This window comes from Hylobates moloch, unplaced genomic scaffold (genome assembly GCF_009828535.3).
Source record: "Hylobates moloch isolate HMO894 unplaced genomic scaffold, HMol_V3 SCAFFOLD_11, whole genome shotgun sequence".
Classification (NCBI taxonomy): Eukaryota; Metazoa; Chordata; class Mammalia; order Primates; family Hylobatidae; genus Hylobates; species Hylobates moloch.
In genome coordinates this window covers 92,034,339-92,057,571 of record NW_026652286.1, presented here as the reverse complement: position 1 = coordinate 92,057,571, position 23,233 = coordinate 92,034,339, and the positions used below count along the sequence as shown (strand labels likewise).

The 23,233-nt window shown below is 41.1% G+C and overlaps 1 protein-coding gene across 4 annotated transcripts in view; it reads right to left on the bottom strand.

Annotated features, from left to right (window-relative positions):
- The window catches only part of CBL (Cbl proto-oncogene), a 107,606-nt gene that overhangs the window by 59,157 nt on the left and 25,216 nt on the right, over nt 1-23,233 (bottom strand). For 2 of the 4 annotated variants that reach the window (XM_032167696.2, XM_058446264.1), the window contains exon 2: nt 18,312-18,559. In XM_032167696.2, coding sequence (XP_032023587.1) covers nt 18,312-18,559 — 248 coding nt within the window. The other 2 variants (XM_058446265.1, XM_032167697.2) reach the window with 2 other exon arrangements.

Below are 23,233 nucleotides of genomic sequence, written 5' to 3'. Positions count from 1 at the left end.
TGAAGAGCTACAGAGGGGACCTTCTAAGTCTTCAGCTAAGCACTGATCAACAGGAAAATACCTGAAGCTAGGGAAAGAACCACCTGAAAGCGGTAGAGGGAATAATCCCTAGATCTCACACAAGGACAAGAGAGGAAAAAAATCTTACAATTCAATGGACATCAAGGGAAATTCACCCTAGATTAAAGGTCGTTTTGGTCCTGCCTCACAAGGTTTAAAAGGATCAAACTATTCCACGTAACATAGCTGTGTCCCAGAACACAGCTTAGGGGTATTTATAATATAAAAGAATCCAGTGTAGAACAAGGTAAAATTAACGATGTCTGGCATCCACTCAAAAATTGCCCAGCATGGATTGAAGCAGAAAAATATGACTCTTACTGAGGATAAAAATAAACCAAGAGAATTAAATCTATGAGTGACAAAGATGACAGAATTAGCAGACAAAAGCCAGGCACAGTGGCTCACATCTAAAATCCTAGCACTCTGGGAAGCTGAGTAAGGTAGGAGGATCACTTGACCCCAGGAGTTTGAGACCAGCCTGAGCAACATAATGAGGCTCTACCTGTACAAAAAAATAAGTTAGTCTGTATGGTGGTGTGTGCCTGTATTCTCAGCTACTTGGGAAGGTGAGGTGGGAGGATCGATACTTGAGCCCAGGAGGTCAAGACTGCAGTGAGTCATGATCACACCACCTAGGAGATAAAGGGAGACCCTGTCTCAATTAAAAAAAAAAAAAAAAAAAAAGAAACTGTACCAAAATAACAGCAATATTAGTCACTTTCCTTTCCCTTTTGTTATTTGATTTCAATTCTCCATAATGTGCCTACAGTATTTTTTTTTTTTTTTTTGAGACCGAGTCTCACTCTGTCACCCACGCTGGAGTGCAGTGGTGTGTCTCACCTCACTGCAAACTCTGCTTCCTGGGTTCAAGCGGTTCTCCTGCCTCAGCCTCCCAAGTAGCTGGGATTACAGGCATGCATCGCCACACACAGCTAATTTTTGTATTTCAGTAGAGATGGGGTTTTACCATGTTGGCCAGGCTGGTCTCAAACTCCTGACTTCAAGTGTTCTGCCCTGCTTGGCCTCCCAAAGTGCTGGGATTACAGGCATGAACCTCCGCACCCAGTCAAAAATTTCATTTTTTATGAGTGAATAATATTCCACCATATGGCTATAACACATTTGGTTCACCAACTCATCTGCTGAACACTTGAGCTGCTTTCTACTTTTTGGCTGTTGTGAAAACTGCTGCTATGAACATTGGTGTACAAATATCTGTTCAAGTCCTTGCTTTCAATTCTTTGGGGTATGTACCTAGAAGAACTGCTAGATCCTATGGTAATTCTATGTTCAGCTTTCTAAAGAACTGCCAAACTGTTTTCCACAGTGGCTGTACCATTTTCTATTCCTATCAGCAATGCATGAGGGTTTTATTCTTAAAAAATATCTATCTAACAGCTGTGAAGTGGTATCTCATTGTGGTTTTGATTTGCATTTCCTTAATGATTTAATGATGTTGAGCATCCTTTCATGAGCTTATTGGACAGCTGTATATCTTCTCTGAAGAAAAATCTATTCAAAACTTTTGAGCATTTTTGAATTGGTTTGTTTTGTTGTTGTTTTGCAGTTCTTTACATGTTCTGGATGTTGATCCCTTATCAAATATATAACTTGTAAATATTTTGACCCATTCTGTGTGCTGCCTTTTCACTTCCTTAATATGTCCTTTGATGAACAAAGTTCTTAATTTTCATGAATTCTGATTTATCTATCTTTATGCTTTTGGTGTCATACTTAAGAAATCACTGCCTAATCCAAGATTCATGAAGATTTTCACTTATGTTTCTTCTACGAATTTTGTATTTTAGTTCTTAAATTTAGGTCTTTGATACATTTTGAGGGTTGTTTGTTTTTGTTTTTTTGGCCCATCCTTCTGCAGGATTTTTATATGCAACATAAGGAAAGGGTCCAACTTCATTCTTTTGAATATGATAATTTAGTTTTCCCAGCACCATTTGTTGAAAAGACTGTCCTTTCTCCATTGAGAACCTTGTCAAAAAAGTATCGATTGACCATATGTATGAGGGTTTATTTCCGGGCTCTCAATTCTAGTCTACTGGTCTGTGTGTCTATCCTTATACCAGTACCACAATGTTTTGATTATTGTAGCTTTGCAGTAAAGCTTTGAAATCAGAAGTACAAGTCTTCCAACCTTATTCTTGTTCAAGATTGTTTTGGCTATTTGAGGTCCCTTGAGATTTTTTATGACTTTTAGAATCCACTAGTCAACTTCTGAAAAAAGTGCTACTGGAATTTTGATAGGTATTGCAATGATTGTGTATCAACTTGGGGAATACTGCAACCTTAACAATTCTAAGTTATAATCCATGAACAGAATATCTCTCCATTTATTTAGGTCTTCTTTAGTTTCTTTCAGCAATGTTTTGTAGTTTCCAGTGTACAAGTCTTTTACCTCCTTAATTTTATTCCTAAGTATTTTATTATTTTTGATACTACTGCAAATGGAATTTTCTTAATTTTATTTTTGGATTGTTCATTCCTTATGTATAAAACTATAATTTTTTTTTTGAGACAGACCCTTGCTCTGTCACCCAAGTTGAAGTGCAGTGGCATGATCTCGACTCACTGCAACCCCCGCCTGTCAGGTTTCAAGCAATTCTCCTGCCTTAGCCTCCTGAATAGCTGGGATTACAGGCCCCTGTCACCATACCCAGCTAATTTTTGTATTTTTAGTAGAGACAGGGTTTCACCATGTTGGCCAGGCTAGTCTTGAACTCCTGACCTCAAGTGATCCATCCGCCTCAGCCTCCCAAAGTGCTGGGATTACAGGCGTGAGCCACCACACCCGGCAATTGAGTTCTGTATATTGATCTTGTGTCCTGCAACTTTGCAGAACTCATTTATTGGCTTTAGTGTTTTCTTAATGGATTCTTTAGAATTTTCTACATACAGAATTATGTCACATGCAAATGGAAATGGCTCTTTTTCCTATCTTTTCTTAGAAGTTGCAGCCAGAGCAATTAGGCTTCTTTTCTTTTTCTTGCCTAATTGCTCTGGCTAGAACTTCTAGTACCACGTTGATAAGATGTGGCAAAAGTAGACTATCTTGTCTGCTTCATGATCTTAAAGGGAAAGCTTTCAGTCTTTCACCATCAAGTATTAGCTGTGTTTTCATGTACGGTATGGAATATCATTTTTATTTGAAAGAATGACAAATAGACTAACTATGGCTATTCAGACTTGCATAATTGGCAGAGTGTTTCTCCAAAATGAAGTGCCCTGTCACCTGATGATAAACTGGCAGTTTTCATTGTCAATAATGAAACTCAAGCTTTTAAGCAAAATTTCATTTTTCAAACTTCTATCCACAACTATAAGCAACAGCTTCCCAATACCACACTTTTCCAATGAGATTTAATTAATGAATTTAATGTTTTGATATGATATAATGATATATCAATATATGGAAAAATCTCTATAATCTAGTGAATCAATATTTTCCAAGTGACCAATGTATGTTACGAAATCATGCACAAGTAACATAATCATTCCGATTACAAGACAGCATGAATCTTAAAGTACCAAATGTTAATTGAAGCAGTTGCACACTGCAACTAATCTTTTAAGAAACTAATACTCGCCTGGGTGCATTGGCTCACACCTGTAATCCCAACACTTTGGGAGGCCGAGGCGGGCGGATCACTTGAGGTCAGGAGTTCAAGATCAGCCTGGCCAACATGGTGAAACCCCATCTCTACTAAAAATACAAAAATTAGCCAGGTGTGGTGGCACATGTCTGTAGTCCCAGCTACTCGGGAGGCTGAGGCAGGAGAATCGCTTGAACCCGGGAGGCGGAGGTTGCGGTGAGCTGAGATTGTGCCATTGCACTCCAGCCTGGGCAACAGAGCGAGACTCCAACTCAAAAAAAAAAAAAAAAAGAAAAAAGAGAAACTAACACTTGTTCAGTTTTGGCAAAGTATGAATACCCCTCCCCCTTTCCAACTACGTATTTGTGGGTAGCTTAATTTTCTTCATAAACTTCAACCAAAAATATCATACTGTAACACACTGAATGCAGCAGATATGAAACTCCAGCTGTATTCTCTTAAACTATGTATTAAAAAGATTTGTAAGGCCGGGCGCAGTGGTTCACACCTGTAATCCCAGCACTTTGGGAGGCCAAGGCAGGCGGATCACGAGGTCAAGAGATCAAGACTATCCTGGCCAACATAGTGAAACCCTGTCTCTTACAAGTACAAAAATTAGCTGGGCATGGTGGTGTACGCCTGTGGTCCCAGCTACTCGGGAGGCTGAGGTAGAAGAATTGCTTGAACCCTGGAGGCGGAGGTTGCAGTGAGCTGAGATCGCGCCCCTGCACTCCAGCCTGGTGACAAAGAGAGACTCCGTCTCAAAAAAAAAAAAAGGATTTGCAAAAAATGTAAACGAATGCGTCTGTCTTAGTTTGTTTGGGCTGCTATTAACAAAATACCAAAGACTTGTTAATTTATAACAACAGAAATTCCAGCCTGGGCAACATAGTGAGATCCCATCTCTACAAAAAAATTTAAAAATTAGCCAGGCATGGTGATACAGGCCCATAGTCCCAGTTACAAAGAAGGTTGAGCAAAACCTTGTCTCTATTTCTTTTTTGTTTGTTTTTTGAGATGGAGATTTGCTCTTGGCACCCAGGCTGGAGCACAATGGCACGATCTCAGCTCACTGCAACCTTCACCTCCCAGGTTCAAGTGATTCTCCTGCCTTAGCCTCCCGAGTAGTTGGGATTACAGGTACCCACCACCATGCCCGGGTAATTTTTGTATTTTTAGTAGAGATGGGGTTTCACCATGTTGGCCAGGCTGCTCTCAAACTCCTGACCTCAAGTGATCCATCCGCCTTGGCCTCCCAAAGTGCTGGGATTACAGGCATGAGCCACTGCACCTGGCCCATTAAAACTTTTTATGTTAACATGTAATAGGCTTATTATTGTTAAATGTTTAAAGGTTAAAAACCTAAATATTTTTAAATCTTTCGGTTTTAGTATCAAATATGGTAAATGTTGATCGATATGACCCATATATACAAAAGCTCTTTGAGGTCCTCAAAAATTTTTTAGAAGGTAAAGGGGTCCTCAAACCAAAAGGCTGAGAGAAAAACTGCATTAATAAAAAAAGCTCTAGACAAGCAGGTAGATATCTGGTTTAAAAAAAAAAAAAAAAAAAAAACTGGTCAGGCAAGGTGGCTCACACCTGTAATCCCAGCACTTTCGGAGTCCAAGGCGGGAGAATCGCTTGAGGCCAGGCATTCGAGACCAGCCTGGGCAACAAAGTGGGACCCCATCTCTACAAAAGATTAAAAAACTACCCAGGCATGGTGGTGTGTGCCTGTAGTCCCAGCTACTTGGGAGGCTGAAGCAGGTAAATTGATGATCCTGGAAGAGGCTGTAGTAAGCTGTGATTGCCACTGGACTCCAGTCTTGTGTGACAAAGCAAGACCCTGTCTCACAAAAATAAATAGGCCAAGCATGCTGGCTCACACCTATAATCCCAGCACTATGGTAAGGTAAGGTGGGGTGGATTGCTTGAACTCAGGAGTTCAAGACCAGCCTAGGCAATATGGCAAAATCCCATCTCTACAAAAAATACAAAAATTCAGCTACTTGGAAGAGGTTGAGGCAGGAGAATGGCATGAATCCGGGAGGCGGAGCTTGCAGTGAGCCGAGATCGTGCCACTGCACTCCAGCCTGGGCGACAGAGCGAGACTCCATCTCAAAAAAAAAAAAAAAAATTAGCGAGGCGTGGTAGCATGCACCTGTTCCAGCTACTCAGGAGGCTGAGGTAGGAGAATCACATGAGCCCTGGAGGTTGAGGCTGCAGTGAGCCAAGATTGTGCCACTGCACTCCAGCCTGCACAGCAGAGTGAGACCTTATCTCAAAAAAAAATGATTTTTTAAATTAAAAATAAAAAGCAAACCACACCTGAAGCACTAATATAACCTACCACTACATTAGAATTTCTAAGAAAACAGATGATCTGATTATCAGGTTTTCATAATTAAACAAACCATAGTAATTTATGATCTACTGCTCTACAAGCACTATTACCTTGTACAGGATGACGCTGAGAACTAAGTGTGACTTTTCACCTTATTAAACTTCACCTTGTTCATTCTAACCCAGTTTTCCAGTCTTTCTAGCTAGGAACTTTGCAATCTCTCTAGCTAGGTTCACTGAGCTTCACCATAATCTAGTGATCATATTACTACAATAAAAGGGAAAATTTTCAGAACTGTCCTTGTGAATCCATGCTGTTACCTAAGAAGTTATCACATTTTTTTCTTCTTTTAAAAAGAATCTGAGGTCAGGAGTAGTGGCTCATACCTGTAATCCCAACACTTTGGGAGGCCAAGGCAAAAGGATCACTTAAACACAGGAGTTTGAGACCAGCCTGGGCAACACAGTGAGACCTTATGTCCACAAAAAATTTAAAAACGAGCCAGGCATGGTGGTACATGCCTGTAGTCACAGCTACTCAGGAGGCTAAGGCAAGAGAATTGCTCGAACCTGGGAGGCTGAGGCTGCAATGAGCTGTGATCACATCTCTGCATTCCTGCCTGGGTGACAAGAGACCCTGCCTACCAAAAAAAAAAAAAGTTTTTTGGATCAATTGCATATTCATTGTAGAAAATTTAAACCACCTCTAATTGTTAATACTTACCGTTGTTATTTTGGTATCATTCTTTCTAGGTGTTGTTTTCATATTTTAAAATACTTTCTACAAAAATGGATTATACATACAATTCTATAGCCTATTTAATATACTGTTTGTCATATCATTACTCTTCATCAGCAAAAAAAAAAAAATTTTTTTTGAGACGGGGTCTCACATCCTTGATCAATTCTTTTTGATAAATTCCTAACAGGAGGCTGGGCGCAGGGGCTCATGCCTATAATCCCAGCACTTTGGGAGGGTGAAGTGGGCATATCACTTGAGACCAGCCTGGAAAACATAGTGAGACCAATCTCTCTTTAAAAATAAATAAATAAATAAATATCCTACCAGTGAACTTATTAAGCAAAATTCTAAATCTTACTTTTTGAGATTGAGTCTTGCTCTGTCGTCCAGGCTGGAGTGCAGTGGCATGATCTTGGCTCACTGCAACTTCCACCACCTGGATTCTAGCAATTCTGCTGCCTCAGCTTCCCAAGTAGCTGGGATTACAGGCGTGCACCGCCACACACAGCTAATTTTTGTATTTTTAGTAGAGACGAGGTTTCACTACATTGGCCAGACTGTTCTCAAACTCCTGACTTCAGGTAATCTGCCTGCCTCAGCCTCCTGAAGTGCTGGGATTACAGGCATGGGCCACCACGCCTGGCTGAAAATTCTAAATCTTTTGATATAACCACCACCCCAGAAAGGTTAAACCAATTTCACCCCTAATGCCACCTGGTAGGCAATACTCATGACCCTGCATCCTCTTTTGGAATACTCATTATAAATAGATTTGCGAGAAAATTTTTTTTTTAAAAAGTAAAAAAAAAGTAGATTTACCATTTTTGCCACTTTTGCAAGCCAAAAGAAACAATTATTTTATGCCTAGCAAACTGGTTTCTTTTTTTTTTTCTTTTTTGAAAGAGTCAGGGCCTTACTCAGTCACCAAGGCTATAGTGCAGCGGCTCAAGCGATCCTCCCCACCTCAGCTGCCTCCTGAGTAGCTGGGACTTCAGTTATGCATGCCACCACACCCAGCTAATTTTTATTTTTTATTTTTTATTTATTTTATTTATTTATTTATTTTTTGAGATGGAGTTTTGCTCTTGTTGCCCAGGCTGGAGTGCAATGGCACGATCTCGGCTCACCGCAACCTCTGCCTCCCGGGTTCAAGCGATTCTCCTGCCTCAGCCCCCCGAGAAGCTGGGATTACAGGCACGCACCACCACGCCCGGCTAATTTTGTATTTTTAGTAGAGATGAGGTTTCACCATGTTAGTCAGGCTGGTCTCGAACTCCCAACCTCAGGTGATCCGCCCACCTCGGCCTCCCAAAGTGCTGGGATTACAGGCGTGAGCCACTGCGCCCGGCCAATTTTTCTTTTTTAAATTTTTTGTAGAGACAGGGTCTCTCTATGGTGCCATGCTGGTTTGTTTTTTTTTTGTTTTTTTTTTTTTTTGAGATGGAGTCTCACTCTGTCACTCAGGCTGGAGTGCAGTGGCGCAATCTTGGCTCACTGCAACCTCCGCCTCCTGGGTTCAAACAATTCTGCCTCAGCCTCCTGAGTAGCTTGGATTACAGGTACCCGCCACCACGCCCGGCTGATTTTGTATTTTTAGAAGAGAGGAGGTTTCACCATGTTCACGCTGGTCTCAAACTCCTGACCTCAGGTGATCCACCGCCTTGGCCTCCCAAAGTGCTGGGATTACAATTGTGAGCCACCACGCCCAGCTTCAGGCTGGTCTTAAACTCTTGGCCTCAAGTGATCCTCCTGTCTTAGTCTCCCAAATCACTGGGATTACAGGAATTACACCATGCCTGGCCCCAGTCTATTTCTTATTTGCCCATTTCTCTTCATTTTAAATTCCTCCTCCCTAGTCTAATCAATCTAACCTGGCCTAGAGTAATAACCTAGTAACCTATCCATCTATTTCCATCATTGCCACAAGACCTTACCTATTTTCCAGACAGCAGCCAATACTATCACTGTAAAATACAAGTGGATCACATCCTTCACCTGTTTAAAAGTTCAGTGGCTTCCCATTGCACTATCTATCCAGTTGCTCAAACTAGGAATCTATCCAATCCATTAGCAAGTCCTGGTATGTTAGCTTTAAAATACATCAAATTCTGCCCACTTCTTTCCATCTCTACACCCACCACTTTGGTCCAAGCCATCATTGTCTCTCTCGTGGACTGAAAATCTTTTTCAGGACCCATGTTGCTGTCCCTTTCCTAAATGCAAGGACATTTTTAACCTAAGCGAAAATCTCTTCCCACCAAGTGCAAATTCCTGAACACAAAGATCCAAGCTGCCGTTACCTACCAGAAGAATTTGGCACACTTATTGAAACCTATTTTCAGGGTGCTAGGAAAAGATTATAGCTGCACACTTTTGTCTAGTTTGTTAAATGCTGTTCCACTGGATGATAATATGGAGGTTATGCTTTGGAAACTAATGGAAAAAGAAATAAGCTTATAAGCTTCATGAAAAGAAGGGACTATGTACTATTCAGGAGCAGTGCCTACCATAGACAAAATACTCAATACTAATTTTTTTCCTTTTCCTACCTCTAAGAAGGCAGAATTACAATAGAAAAGCTTAATCCTACTTGCACAATGAATACAATCGAGTTTTTAAAATTAACTGCACTGTATAATCCCATTCAGCTTCTCTTGTAACTTCCTGTACACAAATGAAAACAGGTGCAAAACCCAGAAAGATCAAAGGCGAAACAGAGGCTTATGGTTTTACTTAATTCATTTTTTATAAAGTCTAAGAAAAATGAGGGCAAATTTATCTTTGGAGAACTTAAATCAGCTAATAATAACTAAAATAAAATCATGAAGCAACAATAATAGATAGAATTATGTACATTCTTTTTTTTTTTGAGATGGAGTCTAACTCTGTCGCCCAGGCTAGAGTGCAGTGGCACAATCTCAGCTCACTGCAACCTCCACCTCCCAGGTTCAAGTGATTCTCCTGCCTCAGCCTCCTGAGTAGTTGGGATTACAGGTGCCCGCTACCACACCCGGCTAATTTTTATATTTTCAGTAGAGACGGGGTTTCACCATGTTGGCCAGGCTGGTCTTGAACTCCTGACCTCAGGTGATCCACCTGCCTCAGCCTCCCCAAGTGCTGGCATTACAGGCATGAGCCACTGCGCCCAGCCAATTATGTATACTCTTATAGAGAATATTTAAGAGACTGGCTCCTCAACACACAAAAAACTAGGAACAAACTCCCCCATGCACATGGCTATGAAGGAACACATATGTCTCCCAAGCCACAGTCGATTAGTCCAGAGGTCTGCAACTGGCCTCTGCTGTACTAATCCCAGTACTTAACTTCTCCTTCCAGAGATTGGTCCAGGGACAATCAAATGCTCTATACCAAGCCAAAGTGAAAACTGCAACTAAGAGTCAGATCTTCTGCTACAGCAGAAACTCTTAAGATACAAAACTTGGGTGTAACAGAGACCAAACTTTTCTGCAATTTACGCATTAATCTGCACTGAGTATGGAAGTAACACCAGAAGAATCAAAGAGAACAGACAGAGTCCTGGCAACATTTCAATCCTGGTTTCAGTTGTTCCTGAGGCTTACCTGCATTCTTGTCTTTAGTGCATTTTTCTTTTTCTTTCTTTTTTTTTTTATTTTTATTGGTAACAGTCTCGCCCTGTCACCCAGGCTGGAGTGCAGGGGCGTGATCTCTGCTCACTGCAAACCTCCACCTCCCGAGTTCAAGCGATTCTCGTGCCTTAGCCTCCCAAGCAGCTGGGATTACAGGTATATGCCACCATGTCCAGCTAATTGTTTTGCATTTTTTAGTAGATATGGGGTTTCACTATGTTGGCCAGGCTGGTCTCCAACTCCTTACCTCAAGTGATCCGCCCACCTCAGCCTCCCAAAGTGCTGGCATTACAGGCGTGAGCCACCATGCCCAGCCTCTTTAGTGCAATGTAAGATACTCATTTTTTCTAGAATTTTATGAGTCAACAAGTTTCTACTTTGGCTTATTCAAACTAGTTTTCAAGATTCTATGTACTATATTTAACTAGCACTCAGCTGTCCACAACTCACCTGTCAAAAAAAGAAAAACCATGAATGAAACATAAAAGGTCTCTCACATCTGTTTATGATAAAACAAAAAACAAGCAAAAAAAAAAAAAAAAAACTGAAAAACAAGACATGTAAGGAAACTTCTTTAACCTGATGAAAAGCCTTTACAAAAATCTCACGGCTAATATACTCAATGGTGAAAGGCTGAACATTTTCCTCCTCAATACCAAAAAGACAAAGATGGCCACTCCTGATATTCCTATTCAACATAGCCAAGAATAATTAGGCAAGAAAAAGAGATAAAATGCATTCAGAAAGAAAAGGAAGAAGTAAAACTACCTCTAATTGCATGTGACATGACTGGGATGTAGGAAAGCCTAAGGAACCTACTAAAAAGCTACTAGAGCCAATAAGTAAGTTCTGCAAAGTTGTGGAGTACCAGATCAATATACAGAAGTCAACTATGTTTCCATACATGAACCTAAAATTAACAATTCCATTTACAATAGCATCAAAACGAACAAAATAGGAATAAACTTAACTAAGAAGGCAAAAAAACTTGAACACTGAAAACTACAAAACATTACTGAAATACATTAAAGAAGATATAAGTAAGGCCAGGCAAGGTGGCTCATGCCTGTAATCCCAGCACTTTGTGACGCGGAGATGGGCAGATTGCTTGAGCCCAGGAGTTTGAGACCAGCATGGGCAACACGACGAAACCTCACGTCTACAAAAAAATACAAAAATTAGCCAGGCATGATGGTGCGCACCTGTGCCCCCAGCTACTAGGGAGGCTGAGGTGGGAGGATCACCTGAGCTTGGGAGATGGGAGGTTGCAGTGAGCTGAGATTAAGCCTCTGTACTCCAGCCTGGGCAACAATAGAGTGAGACTCTGTCTAAAACAACAACAATAAAAATGAATAAAAATATAAGTGGAAATATATCCAGTATTCATGTAGTGGAAAACAGTATTGTTAAGATGGCAGTAATCCCCAAAATGATAGGCAGATCTAATACAATATCTAGGCCGGGCGCGGTGGCTCACGCTTGTAATCCCAGCACTTTGGGAGGCCGAGGCGGGCGGATCACGAGGTCAGGAGATCGAGACCACGGTGAAACCCCGTCTCTACTAAAAATACAAAAAAAAAAAATTTGCCGGGCGTGGTGGCAGGCGCCTGTAGTCCCAGCTACTCGGAGAGGCTGAGGCAGGAGAATGGCGTGAACCCGGGAGGCGGAGCTTGCAGTGAGCCGAGATTGCGCCACTGCACTCCAGCCTGGGCGACAGAGCGAGACTCCGTCTCAAAAAAAAAAAAAAAAAAATACAGTATCTACCAAAATTCCTGCTGCTCTTGTTTATTTGAGATGAATTCTTGCTCCGTTGCCCAGCCTGGAGTGCAGTGGCTCCATCTTGGCTCACTGCATCCTCCACCTCCTGGGTTCAAGAGATTCTCCTGCCTCAGCCTCCAGAGTAGCTGAAATTAGAGGTACCCGCACCCGCCAGCACACCTGGCTAATTTTTTGTATTTTTTAGTAGAGATGGGATTTCACCACATTGGCCAGGCTGGTCTCAAACTCCTGACCTCAGGTGATCCACCCACCTTGGCCTCCCAAAGTGCTGGCATTACAGGAGTGAACCACCACGCCCAGCCCCTGCTGCTCTTTTTGATACGAAAACATTGTATTTAGGGGTCAGGCACAGTGGCTCACTCCTGCAATCCCAGCACTTTGGGAGGCCGAGGCGGGTGGGTCACATGAGGCCAGGAGTTCAAGACCAGCCTGGCCAACATGGTAAAGCCCCATCTCTACTAAAAATAGAAAAATTAGCCAGGGGTTGTGGTGCACGTCTGTAATCCCAGCTACTCAGGAGGCTGAGGCAGGAGAATCGCTTGAACTCGGGAGGCAGAGCCAAGGTCATGCCACTGTACTCCAGCCTGGGTGACGGAATAAGACTCTAGCTACTAAAAAAAAAAAAAAAATTGTATTTGGGATCAAATTGACAGGCCGACTCTAAATTCATGCAGAAATTCAAGGGAGGCTGGGCACAGTGGCTCACACCTGCCAGCATTTTGGGAGGCTGCGGTGGGCAGATCACTCGAGGTCAGGAGTTCAAGACCAGCCCGGCCAACATGGTGAAACCCCGTCTCCAGTAAAAATGCAAAAATTAGCTGGGATTGTTGGTGTGCACCTGTAATCCCAGCTACTCAGGAGGCTGAGGCAGGAGACTCGCTTGAACCTGGCAAGAAGAGGTTGCAGTGAGCCAAGATGGCGCCACTGCATTCCAGCCTGGGTGACAGAGTGAGACTTCATCTCAAAAAAAAAAAAAAAAAAATACAATGGACCCAGAATAGCAGCCAAAACAATCTTGAAAACAAAGCTGAGGAACTCACACTTCTTGATTCCAAAGCTTTAGTACAAAGCTACAGTAATCAAGATGGCGTGGTACTAGCATTAAGATAGATATGTAGATTAATGAAATGAAATTGAGAGTCCAGAAATAAACCCTTACACTTATGGTCAACTTACTTCCTTCCTAAAAGGGCAACAAGTCCATGCAATTAAAAAGGACAGTCTTTTCAACAGATGGTGCTGAGACAAAGGGATATCCACAAGCAAGAGAATAAAGTTGGACCTCTACCTCATACCATATACAAAAATTAACTCAGAAATGGATCAAAGACCTAAATACAAGAGGTAAAACTATAAAATAGGAAAAAACAGGCCTCATGACCTTGAATTAGGCAATAATGTCTTAAAAGTACAAAAACCAAATAATACTGGTCTTCACCATAATTAAAAACTTCTGTGCTTCAAGGAATACTATTAAGAAAGTGAAAAGATGACCCACAGAATGTGAGTAAAGTTTTGCAAATCATGTATCTGGTCTAGCATCCAGAATATGAAGGAAAATCTTACAACTCAACAATGAAAAGACAAATAATGCAACTTTAAAATGGGCAAAGGATTTGAATAGGCGTTTCTCCAAAGAAGATATAATAGTCCCCCTTTGCATTCCAAGATGTGCAGATGCCTGAAACCACAGATAGTACTGAATCCTGTGTATATTATATTTTCTCAATCTGATAACTAAGATAGCTACTAGGTGACTAACAGGTGCTAGCATATACAGCATGGAGATGCTGTACAAAGGGATGCTTTGCATCTCGGCTGGGATAGAGTAGAACGTTGTGAGATTACATCACACTACTCTGAAGGGCATGCAATTCAAAATTTGTGAATTATTTCTAGAATTTTCCATTTAATATTTTCAGACCATGGTTGACTGGAAGTAACTGAATCCAAGGAAGGTTAAACTGAGGATAAAGGGGGGACAACTATATACAAACATCCAATACGCACACGAAAAAGTATTCACATGCATTTCAAAACCTCAAGACACCACTTTACCCCTAGTAGAATGGCTATAATAAAAAAAGTCAATAGCAAGTGTTAGCAAAAAATCAGAACCCACGTACAACGCTAGGGGAACGAAAAATGGTACAGCTACTGTGGAAATAGTTTGGAGGTTACTCAAAAAGTTGAACACAGAATTACCATATGACTCAGCAATTCCACTCCTATGTGTATATATATACACTCAAAAGAAGTGAAAACACATATGTACATACGTTTATATGGCTATAGCCATACAAAAACTGGCACATAAATACTCATAGCAACATTATTCAGTAATAGCCAAAAAGTAGAAATGACAAAAATATCATAAACAAAATACGGTACATCCATACATTGAAATATGATTTAGCCATAAAAAGGAATGAGGTACTGATACATGCTACAATATGGGTGAATTGTAAAAACATTCTAAGCAAAAGAAGACACAAAAAAAAACCACAGAAGGCCACCGTTATGTGATTCCACTTACACGAAATGTCCAGAGCAGGCAAATCCACACAGACAGAAAGCAGGTATTAGCGATTACCAAGGGCCGGGGGAAATCCAGAGAGAGGAACAAAGAGTGACTGCTAATGGGAGCGGGGTTTCCTGTGGGGGGTGAAAATGTTCTGGAATTACAGAGGGGTGATGGTTGCCTGACTTTGTGAATACACTAAAAACCACTAAATTGTACACTTTAAAAGGGTGAATTTTATGGTATGTGAATTATATCTCAATTTAAAAACTGAATAGGAAAAAAAAACCTCTAAGTAATCAAAAAGACCACAAAGATCATACGCAAAAAGCCTATATATTTTTCCCTATTTACAAAAACCCTTTCAATCTGAGAAAGTTGATTGAAAAAATGAACTCCTTGATTCTCACTTGAAATCTGTTTACTCTCCTTTTACATATAATTTGTACAAATCTGGGTTCAAAGTCCATAAAATATTAAAAGCCTCATGTTAGGGGGAATAAAATTGATACAGACAGGCACACCGACAGTGAAGTTTAAAAAGAGGCAAAAGAACTTGTCAACACATAACTGAAGTCATTTGGTAATGGCAAATTAGATATAGTTGAGCCTTAACAACATCGGTTTAACTATGTGGATCCACCTACACACAGACTTTTTTTTCAATACAAGTCACACCAAGTGTGCCTGCCTCTCCTGCCTCCCCTTCCACCTCCTCCACCTATTCTGCCTCTACCACAGAAACACCAGTACTGGAATTTTCAGTACCAAGACAGCAGCCAACCCCTCCTCTTACTACTCCTCCTCCTCAGCCTATTCAACATGAAGACAATGAGGATGAAGACCTTTATGAGGATCCATTTCCACTTACTGAATAATAAATAAGTTTTATCTTCCTTATGATTTTAGTAACATTTTCTTTTCTCTAGCACACTTTATTGTGAGAATACATATAAAATAGAGGCCAAGGCGGGCAGATCACTTGAGGCCAGGAGTTTGAGACCAGCCAAGCCAATATGGTGAAACCCTGTCACTTCTAAAAATACAAAAAAATAAGCCCAGCATGACGCACACACCTGTAATCCCAGGTACTCAGGAGGCTGAGGCAAGAGAATTGTTTGAATGCCGGAGGCAGAGTTTGCAGTGAGCCAATATCGTGCCATTGCACTCCGCCTGGGCAACAGAGTGAGACTCCATCTCAAAAAAAAAAAAAAAAAAAATAGAAAAAAGAAATGCTCTTTAAAATAAACCTGTTCTATGACAGCCTATCATCTATAGGAGAAAGTCTAGAGGTCAAAAAACAGCCCTTTACAATCTGACTTCAACCTGTATTTCCAGCATATCTATCTCCCGCAATTCTAACCAAACCAAACTTCTCTTTATTTTAAACATACCAGAGCCTCCATTTTCATGCCACTGTGTTAAAAGACTTTTCTTGACTTCTCTGCCTAGAAAATTCCTATTTATCCTTCAAACTCTAATTCAAATTACAAGTCCTCTATGCCACCTTCTCTGATGCCACTGGACAAAACTGTATTCACACAGCACTTTTTAAATGTTTCATTTATTTTAAGAAGAGGTCTCGCTGTTGTTGCCCAGGCTGGTCTCAATTTCTTGTGCTGAAGTAATCCTCCCACCTCAGTCTTCTGAGTAGCTAGAATTACAGGTACATGTCACTATGCCCGGCTCCCAGTAGCATTTTGTACATATCTCTATTATTGCATTTGTCATATTACCTCAAATTTGAATGCTTAACTTTCCTTTTCACCTCCTAGAAGCAGAACCTAGTTCACAGTACCTGGTAAATCAAATTTTTAAGTTTTGGTACCTCATGAATTAAAATTATCTTTTAGAAACTCAGCAATACAATATAAAATGACTAGTTAGCTAAAAAGTCCATACAGTCGAGGTTTTAACAAAAGTTACAAAATTTGAATATTTAAAAGGAATAAAGTTCACTTCCAGATAAACTAGAAGTTACAAAGGCTCTTACGGATTGAATTCACTCACCAGAATCTTTTTAAGAAAAGATGGACAGGCCAGCTGAAGTGGCTCTCAACTGTAATCCCAACACTTTGGGAGGCGGAGGCGGGTAGATCCCCTGAGGTCAGGAGTTTGACACCAGCTTGCCAATATGGCAAAACTCCATCTCTACTAAAAATACAAAAATTAGCCAGGCACAGTGGTGCATGCTTGTATTCCCAGCTACTAAGGAGGCTGAGACAGGAGAATCACTTGAACCCAAGAGGCGGAGGTTGCAGTGAGCCAAGATCACGCCACTGCACTCCAGCCTGGGTGGCAAAAGCAAGACGCCGTCTCAAACAAAAAAATAAATAAATAAAAGAAAGAAAGAAAAGATGGACATTTTGAGTCCATTACTCAGACTACACCTGAGTAATTTGTTGCAATAATGGTAATATGGATAATCATGTGCATAAAATTTTAATTGAGAGCTAGGGTTGCCAGAATCTAGGCCAACAGGCCTAAAGGAAAGGTAGACAACAAGGATACCATTTAGTATGTTATTGCTAGAGTCATGTATGGTAACCAGATGACTTCAGAAATACTGTTCCTTCTAATTCAAGTCACTACTCGAGAATAATTTACTCACTAAAAAATTCTAGTGGAATTATTACTCATTCTAGATGAGTTAATATTTAGTTCCAATTGAACAAAATAAAACACAATTACATCTACACATACAGTTAACTTATTTCTCTCCCAGTATGTAATTTACGACAGCTAAGCTAACAACATGCAGGATAGCCTACAGTTTCTGGTATGTAATTAATACAAAAGAGGGCCAGGTGCGATGGCTCACATCTGTAATCCCAGCACCTTGTGAGGCCAAAGCGGGCAGATCACCTGAAGTCAGGAGTTCTAGACCAGCCTGGCCAACATGGTGAAACTCCATCTCTACTAAAAACACAAAAATTAGCCAGGCATGGTGGTGCACATCTATAATCCCAGCTAGTCAGGAAGCTGAGACAGGAGAATCGCTTGAACCTGGAGGCCAAGATCACACCACTGCACTCCAGCCTGGGCGACAGAGCCAGACTCTGTCTCAAAAAAATAATGATAATAATAAAATTAATACAAAAGAATAATAGTGATCCTTCAAATATTTATTGAATTAACTACATTCACCTCTACCTATTTTATTTGAAAAGTTACTTTTACCTATAAAGAAAATGTCATTTCACTTTGCTTCGTGTTTTAAAGAGTTAAACTAGTGGCTTTTCCCCCTATCATCCCACACGTAAATTTACCTAATACACTACAGCTTTTGGCAAGATCTGCCTCTTATTTACTCCCAAACTCCACTTAACCCCAATCTTCCTTCTTCCAAACTCCTACCTACCCACAAACTTTCATGATCTTCAGGTTCTCCAAAGGACCTACTGCCTCCAACTCATTTTCATTATTATCAGTAAATGATTTTTCAGAGCTAAGCGAATCAATCAGAGTTAGGGATAGTACAATGTCATCCATGGCAACCTTTTATATAAACTATACCTTTAAATCAAATGCCAACTTTCCATTCCTACTAACATAAAATTGAAACCAACTCAACTACTTCTATGTGTTACCCATTCAGGCAGTCACAGACCTGCATTATTATTTGTGTAGTATTTCTCCATTACCTAGGCTGAGAATTCTCCTCATACATTCTTTCTTTTCCCTCCTTGAAGAGGCTTATGGTTTGCTTAGTTTTCTTCATCAAATTCTCCATAAACACCCTAAAATACTCATTTTCTCCAAGTGTCTCCATCTTCCCCTCATATCTTGACAAGATAGTACGGAGATGCTGGTAGGTATCTGGTAGCAGGTCTAAGATATAAGGTGGGCTATTCTTTAGCGCCAGCTTTGGGTTCTGACACAACCGCACCACCTGCAACAAATGAAAAAGAAGGGCTATTACTTGGAGAATTTTAAGGACAGCTCCCTTTTTTAAGTTTAAGAAAGTTATGAAATATGTGCTCTTTTGCAAAATACGAAAAATACATGAGAATATAAGAAGCAGATCCATAACCCCATTGCCCCAGGCAATCATTTTAAAATTTTTAGTGGTCCCCCAGAAGAATGTGTTTTTAAATCCCTTTGAGAGACTAATGGTACAGATAACACACAGAACAAACAACTAGGGGAAAACATCCACATAAATGCCTAAAACATGCTAGATGAAATATGGCAAATTACTTTTAAATATACTGCTGATCCCCACAATATTTTTATTTATTTATTTATTTATTTTGAGACAGGGTCTCACGGTTGGAGTGGAGTGGAGCAACCACGGCTCAGTGCAGCCTCAAACCCCCAGACTCAGGTGATCCTCCCACTTCAGCCTCCTGGGTAGCTGGGACTACAGCCATGCGTAACCACACCCAGCAATTTTTTTTTTTTTTTTTTTTTTTTTGTAGAGACATGTTGCCCAGGCTAGTCCCAAACTCCTGAGCTCAAACGATGCCACCTGCCTCAGCCTCCCAAAATGCTGGGATTATAGCCATGAGCCATGAGCCACTGTGTCCAGCCTGACCCCTATAATAGACCAAAGAAAATTCCCAGGGACAGAAATAAAGGACATGACTGTCCTGGGAGGTAAATCTCTGTAATCTAGGGTCTTGAGCTTTGTTTGTTTTTTTTTTGAGACAGTTTCACTCTTGTTGACCACACTGGAGTGCAATGGTGTGATCTTGGCTCACCGCAACCCCGCCTCCCGGGTTCAAGCGATTCTCCTGCCTCAGCCTCCTGAGTAGCTGGGATTATAGGCATGCACTACCATGCCCGGCTAATTTTATATTTTTAGTAGAGACAGGGTTTCTCTATTTTGGTCAGCCTGGTCTCGAACTCCTGACCTCATGATCCACTGGCCTCAGCCTCCCAAAGTGCTGGGATTACAGGCGTGAGCCATTGCGCCCAGCCCTTTGTTTGTTTTTTTGTTTTTGAGATGGAGTTTTGCTCTTTTTGCCCAGGCTGGAGCGCAATGGTGCAATCTCAGCTCACTGCAGCTGCCGCCTCTCAGGTTCAAGCAATTCTCCTGTCTCAGCCTCCCAAGTAGCTGGGATTACAGGCACCCGCCATCACACCCAGCTAATTTTAGTATTTTTAGTAGATGGGATTTCGCCATGTTGGCCAGGCTGGTCTCGAATGCCTGATCTTAGGTGATCCGCCAGCCTTGGCCTTCCGAAGTGCTGGGATTACAGGCATGAGCCACTGCACCCAACCTGGGGTTTGAGTTTTAACAACCGCTGGAGGAACAGGAACAGAGAGGCCTTGGACCCAGTAAAGCATGGAGCTGAGAGTCCTACATTTGGACTCTCAGAATTTGCCTGGTAATTCTTTGTCCCATCTTTCACTTTCAACTTTTCTGAGTTATGTTTTAAGTGTTTCTTTTAAAGATCATATAGATAGAATTTAAAAATCCAATGTAACAATCATTGTTTTCTAACTGCTAAGTTTAGTCCATTTTGTGTTTGTCATACAAATAAATTTGGATTTACGCCTAACAACTTGTTTGTGCTTTCTATTTACATGGACTTTTCTGTGTCTGGAAAAAACAATCTAGTGGAACAGAAAGTCCAGAAACAGACTCACACATGCACATAAGGAAATTCAGTATCAGCGGTGACATTACAAATCAAGAATACCAGAAATAAACTATTGAAAATTTTGTTATCCATATGGGAAAAAATAAAACTAGATCCCTTACACATTACATGAAAATAAATTTCTCACAGCTCTCCTCAACTTCCCAAATTTGGCATAATTTCTCACTGTCTTGATAACAATTCTATCTATGTCTTCTAGCTTTTCTAGTTATTAGCAGTATATTTGGTTCAAAACAACCTAAGCTAGCATTAATGGAAGCATAAGCCTGACATTCTCGTTTTTATTTCACATTTAAAAATACCTATTTTCTTGTGTCACCGAAAGCTCATTATAAACTTTGAGATATTTAAATAATTCTAGTCTATGGATAGACAATAACATATCTTAACCATCTCCCCCCAACTTTGTTTTAACATTTATTTTGTTTTCAAGTCTTTACTACAGCAACATCACAGTGATGAACATGTTTGGGTATTTCATTCTTCCATACATCAGATTATTTCCTTAGGATAAATTCCCATTTAATGACTAATGATCAAGAATTCCTCAAAAATTAGCCAGACATGGTGGCACACGCCTGTAATTCCAGCTACTCGGGAGGCTGAGGCAGGAGAATCACTTGAACCCAGGAGATGGAAATTGCAGTGAGCCAAGATCATGCCACAGCACTCCAGCCTGGGCAACAGCAAGATTCTATCTCAAAAAAAAAAAACAAAAAACAACAAAAAAAACAACTCTTCAAATGATAATATGAAAATTGTAAAACTAAATACGTCATTCTCAAAACAACATTTCTTGAACTCTTGTTTTCTTAAGTTTTTTTTTTTTTTTTTTTTTTTTTTTTTTTTTTTTTTTTTTTTTTTGAGAAAAAGACTCACTCTGTCACTCAGGCTGGAGCTCAATCATAGCTCACCGCAACCTCGAACTCCTGGATTCAAGCAACCCTCCTGCCTAAGCTGCCCGAATAGCTGGAATTAAAGGCTCATGCCACCACATCCAGCTAGCCCCATATATAAGCCTAGCAAACAAAGACAAGCTGAATCAACAAAAACATTTGGTTCATGAATATTTTCACAGCATTTTAGAAAGCTCTTCATTCTTATCAAGTGTTCAAGTCAAAACGGAAGAACATGGCCAGGGAAAAAAGACTCCACCTCAGAAGATAACTATATTCTAAGTACAACAGATTTAATAACTCATATTAATAAAACAAATACAGACAGTTCCCAGTTTACAAGTGCTACATTCCAAAAGTAAGTCAGGTATTTATGAACAGAATACATTTTACAATAAAAATATTAAAATTGTTTCCTATGTTAGTCTGTGGAAGGAAGTGAGGAAGACTGACACTGTAACTAGAGAGATTAAGATCCAGCAAAAACTGAAAACTAAACATGCTTTATATTAAGAAAGATCCAGAAGAGAAAAGGAGATAAGTGACAACTGGCCAACAAGGTGAAACCCTGTCTCTACTAGAAAATACAAAAAAATTAGCCAGGCATGGTGGCAGGCACCTGTAATCCTGGCTACTCGGGAGGCTGAGGCAGGAGAATCACTTGAACTCAGGAAGCAAAGGTTGCAGTGAGCCAAGACCACACCACTGCACTCCAGCCTGGGGGACAAGAGCAAAACCACGTCTCCAAAAAAAAAAAAAAAAAGAGAGAAGGAATTAGCTACGAGTGGTGGTGGTGGTATGGGTGTAAGTCTCAGCTACTCCAGAGGCTGAAGCAGAAGGATTGCTTGAGTGAGTCCAAGAGTCTGAGACTGCAGTGTACTATGATCATGCCTGTGAACAGCCACTGCACTCCAGTCTGGCCCACATGGCAAGACCTTGTCCCTATTTCCTTTTTTTTTTGAGATGGAGTTTTGCTCTTGTCGCCCAGGCTGGAGTGCAATGGCGCAATCTCAGCTCACTGCAACCTCTGCTTCCCAGGTTCAAGTGATTCTCTTGGCTCAGCCTCCCAAGTAGCTGGGGTTACAGGCATGCCCCACTATGCCCGGCTAATTTTTGAATTTTTAGTAGAGACAGGGTTTCGCCATGTTGGCCAGGCTGGTCTCAAACTCCTGAACTCAGGTGATCCGCCCACCTCGGCCTCCCAAAATGCTTTGTGTCTATTTCTAAAAAATTAAAATTCAGCCTGGGCAACATTGCAAAACCCCATCTCTACAAAAACATATTAAAAAAATTAGGTAGGCATGGTGGTGGGCACCTGTGGTCCCAGTCACTCAGGAAGCTGAGGTGGGAGATCTGCTTGAGGCGGAAGTTGCGGTCAGCCAAGATCACACCACCATATTCTAGCCTGGGTGACAGAATGAGACTCTATATCAAAAAAGAATATATTTAAAAATATATATTTTAAAAGAACAGGACAACTCCTAGAATAGGGAAGAAAAAAGAGTGAGCACAGGTTCAGACAGAGATCAATTTGTACATATGGAGGCTGTAAGTTAAAGGTTGTACCCGTTTTTATTTTTCTCAATGTATTCATTCAACGAATATGCGTCAGGCACCGGGACAAAGAAGTAAAAAGACAAGGTATCTGAATGTGAGAGGAATCAAGCAATAAAATAAAAATGAAGTCAACAAGAAAATTATAAGGTTTGCTCCTTCCCTCCTTTCTTTTCTTCCTTCCTTCCTCCCTCCCTCCCTTCTTTCTTTCTTTTTCCCTCTGTGGCCCAGGCTGCATATAATCTACTCGGCTCGCTGCTGCCCTGCACCGCGGACTGCCTGGGACTGCCAGCGCTCGCCAGCCTGATTTTCCTCCTTTCGCTGCAGGCGCGGTTTCGCCATGTGGGCCACGCTGCTCTCCGGCTCCTGACCCCGAGTGCTCTGCCCGCCTCGGCCTCCCGAAGTGCTGGGACTGCGGGCGGAGTCTCGCTCACTCGGTGCTCCGTGTGGCCCGGGCTGGAGTGCGGTGGCGTGGTCTTGGCTCGCGGCAGCCTCCGCCTCCCAGCC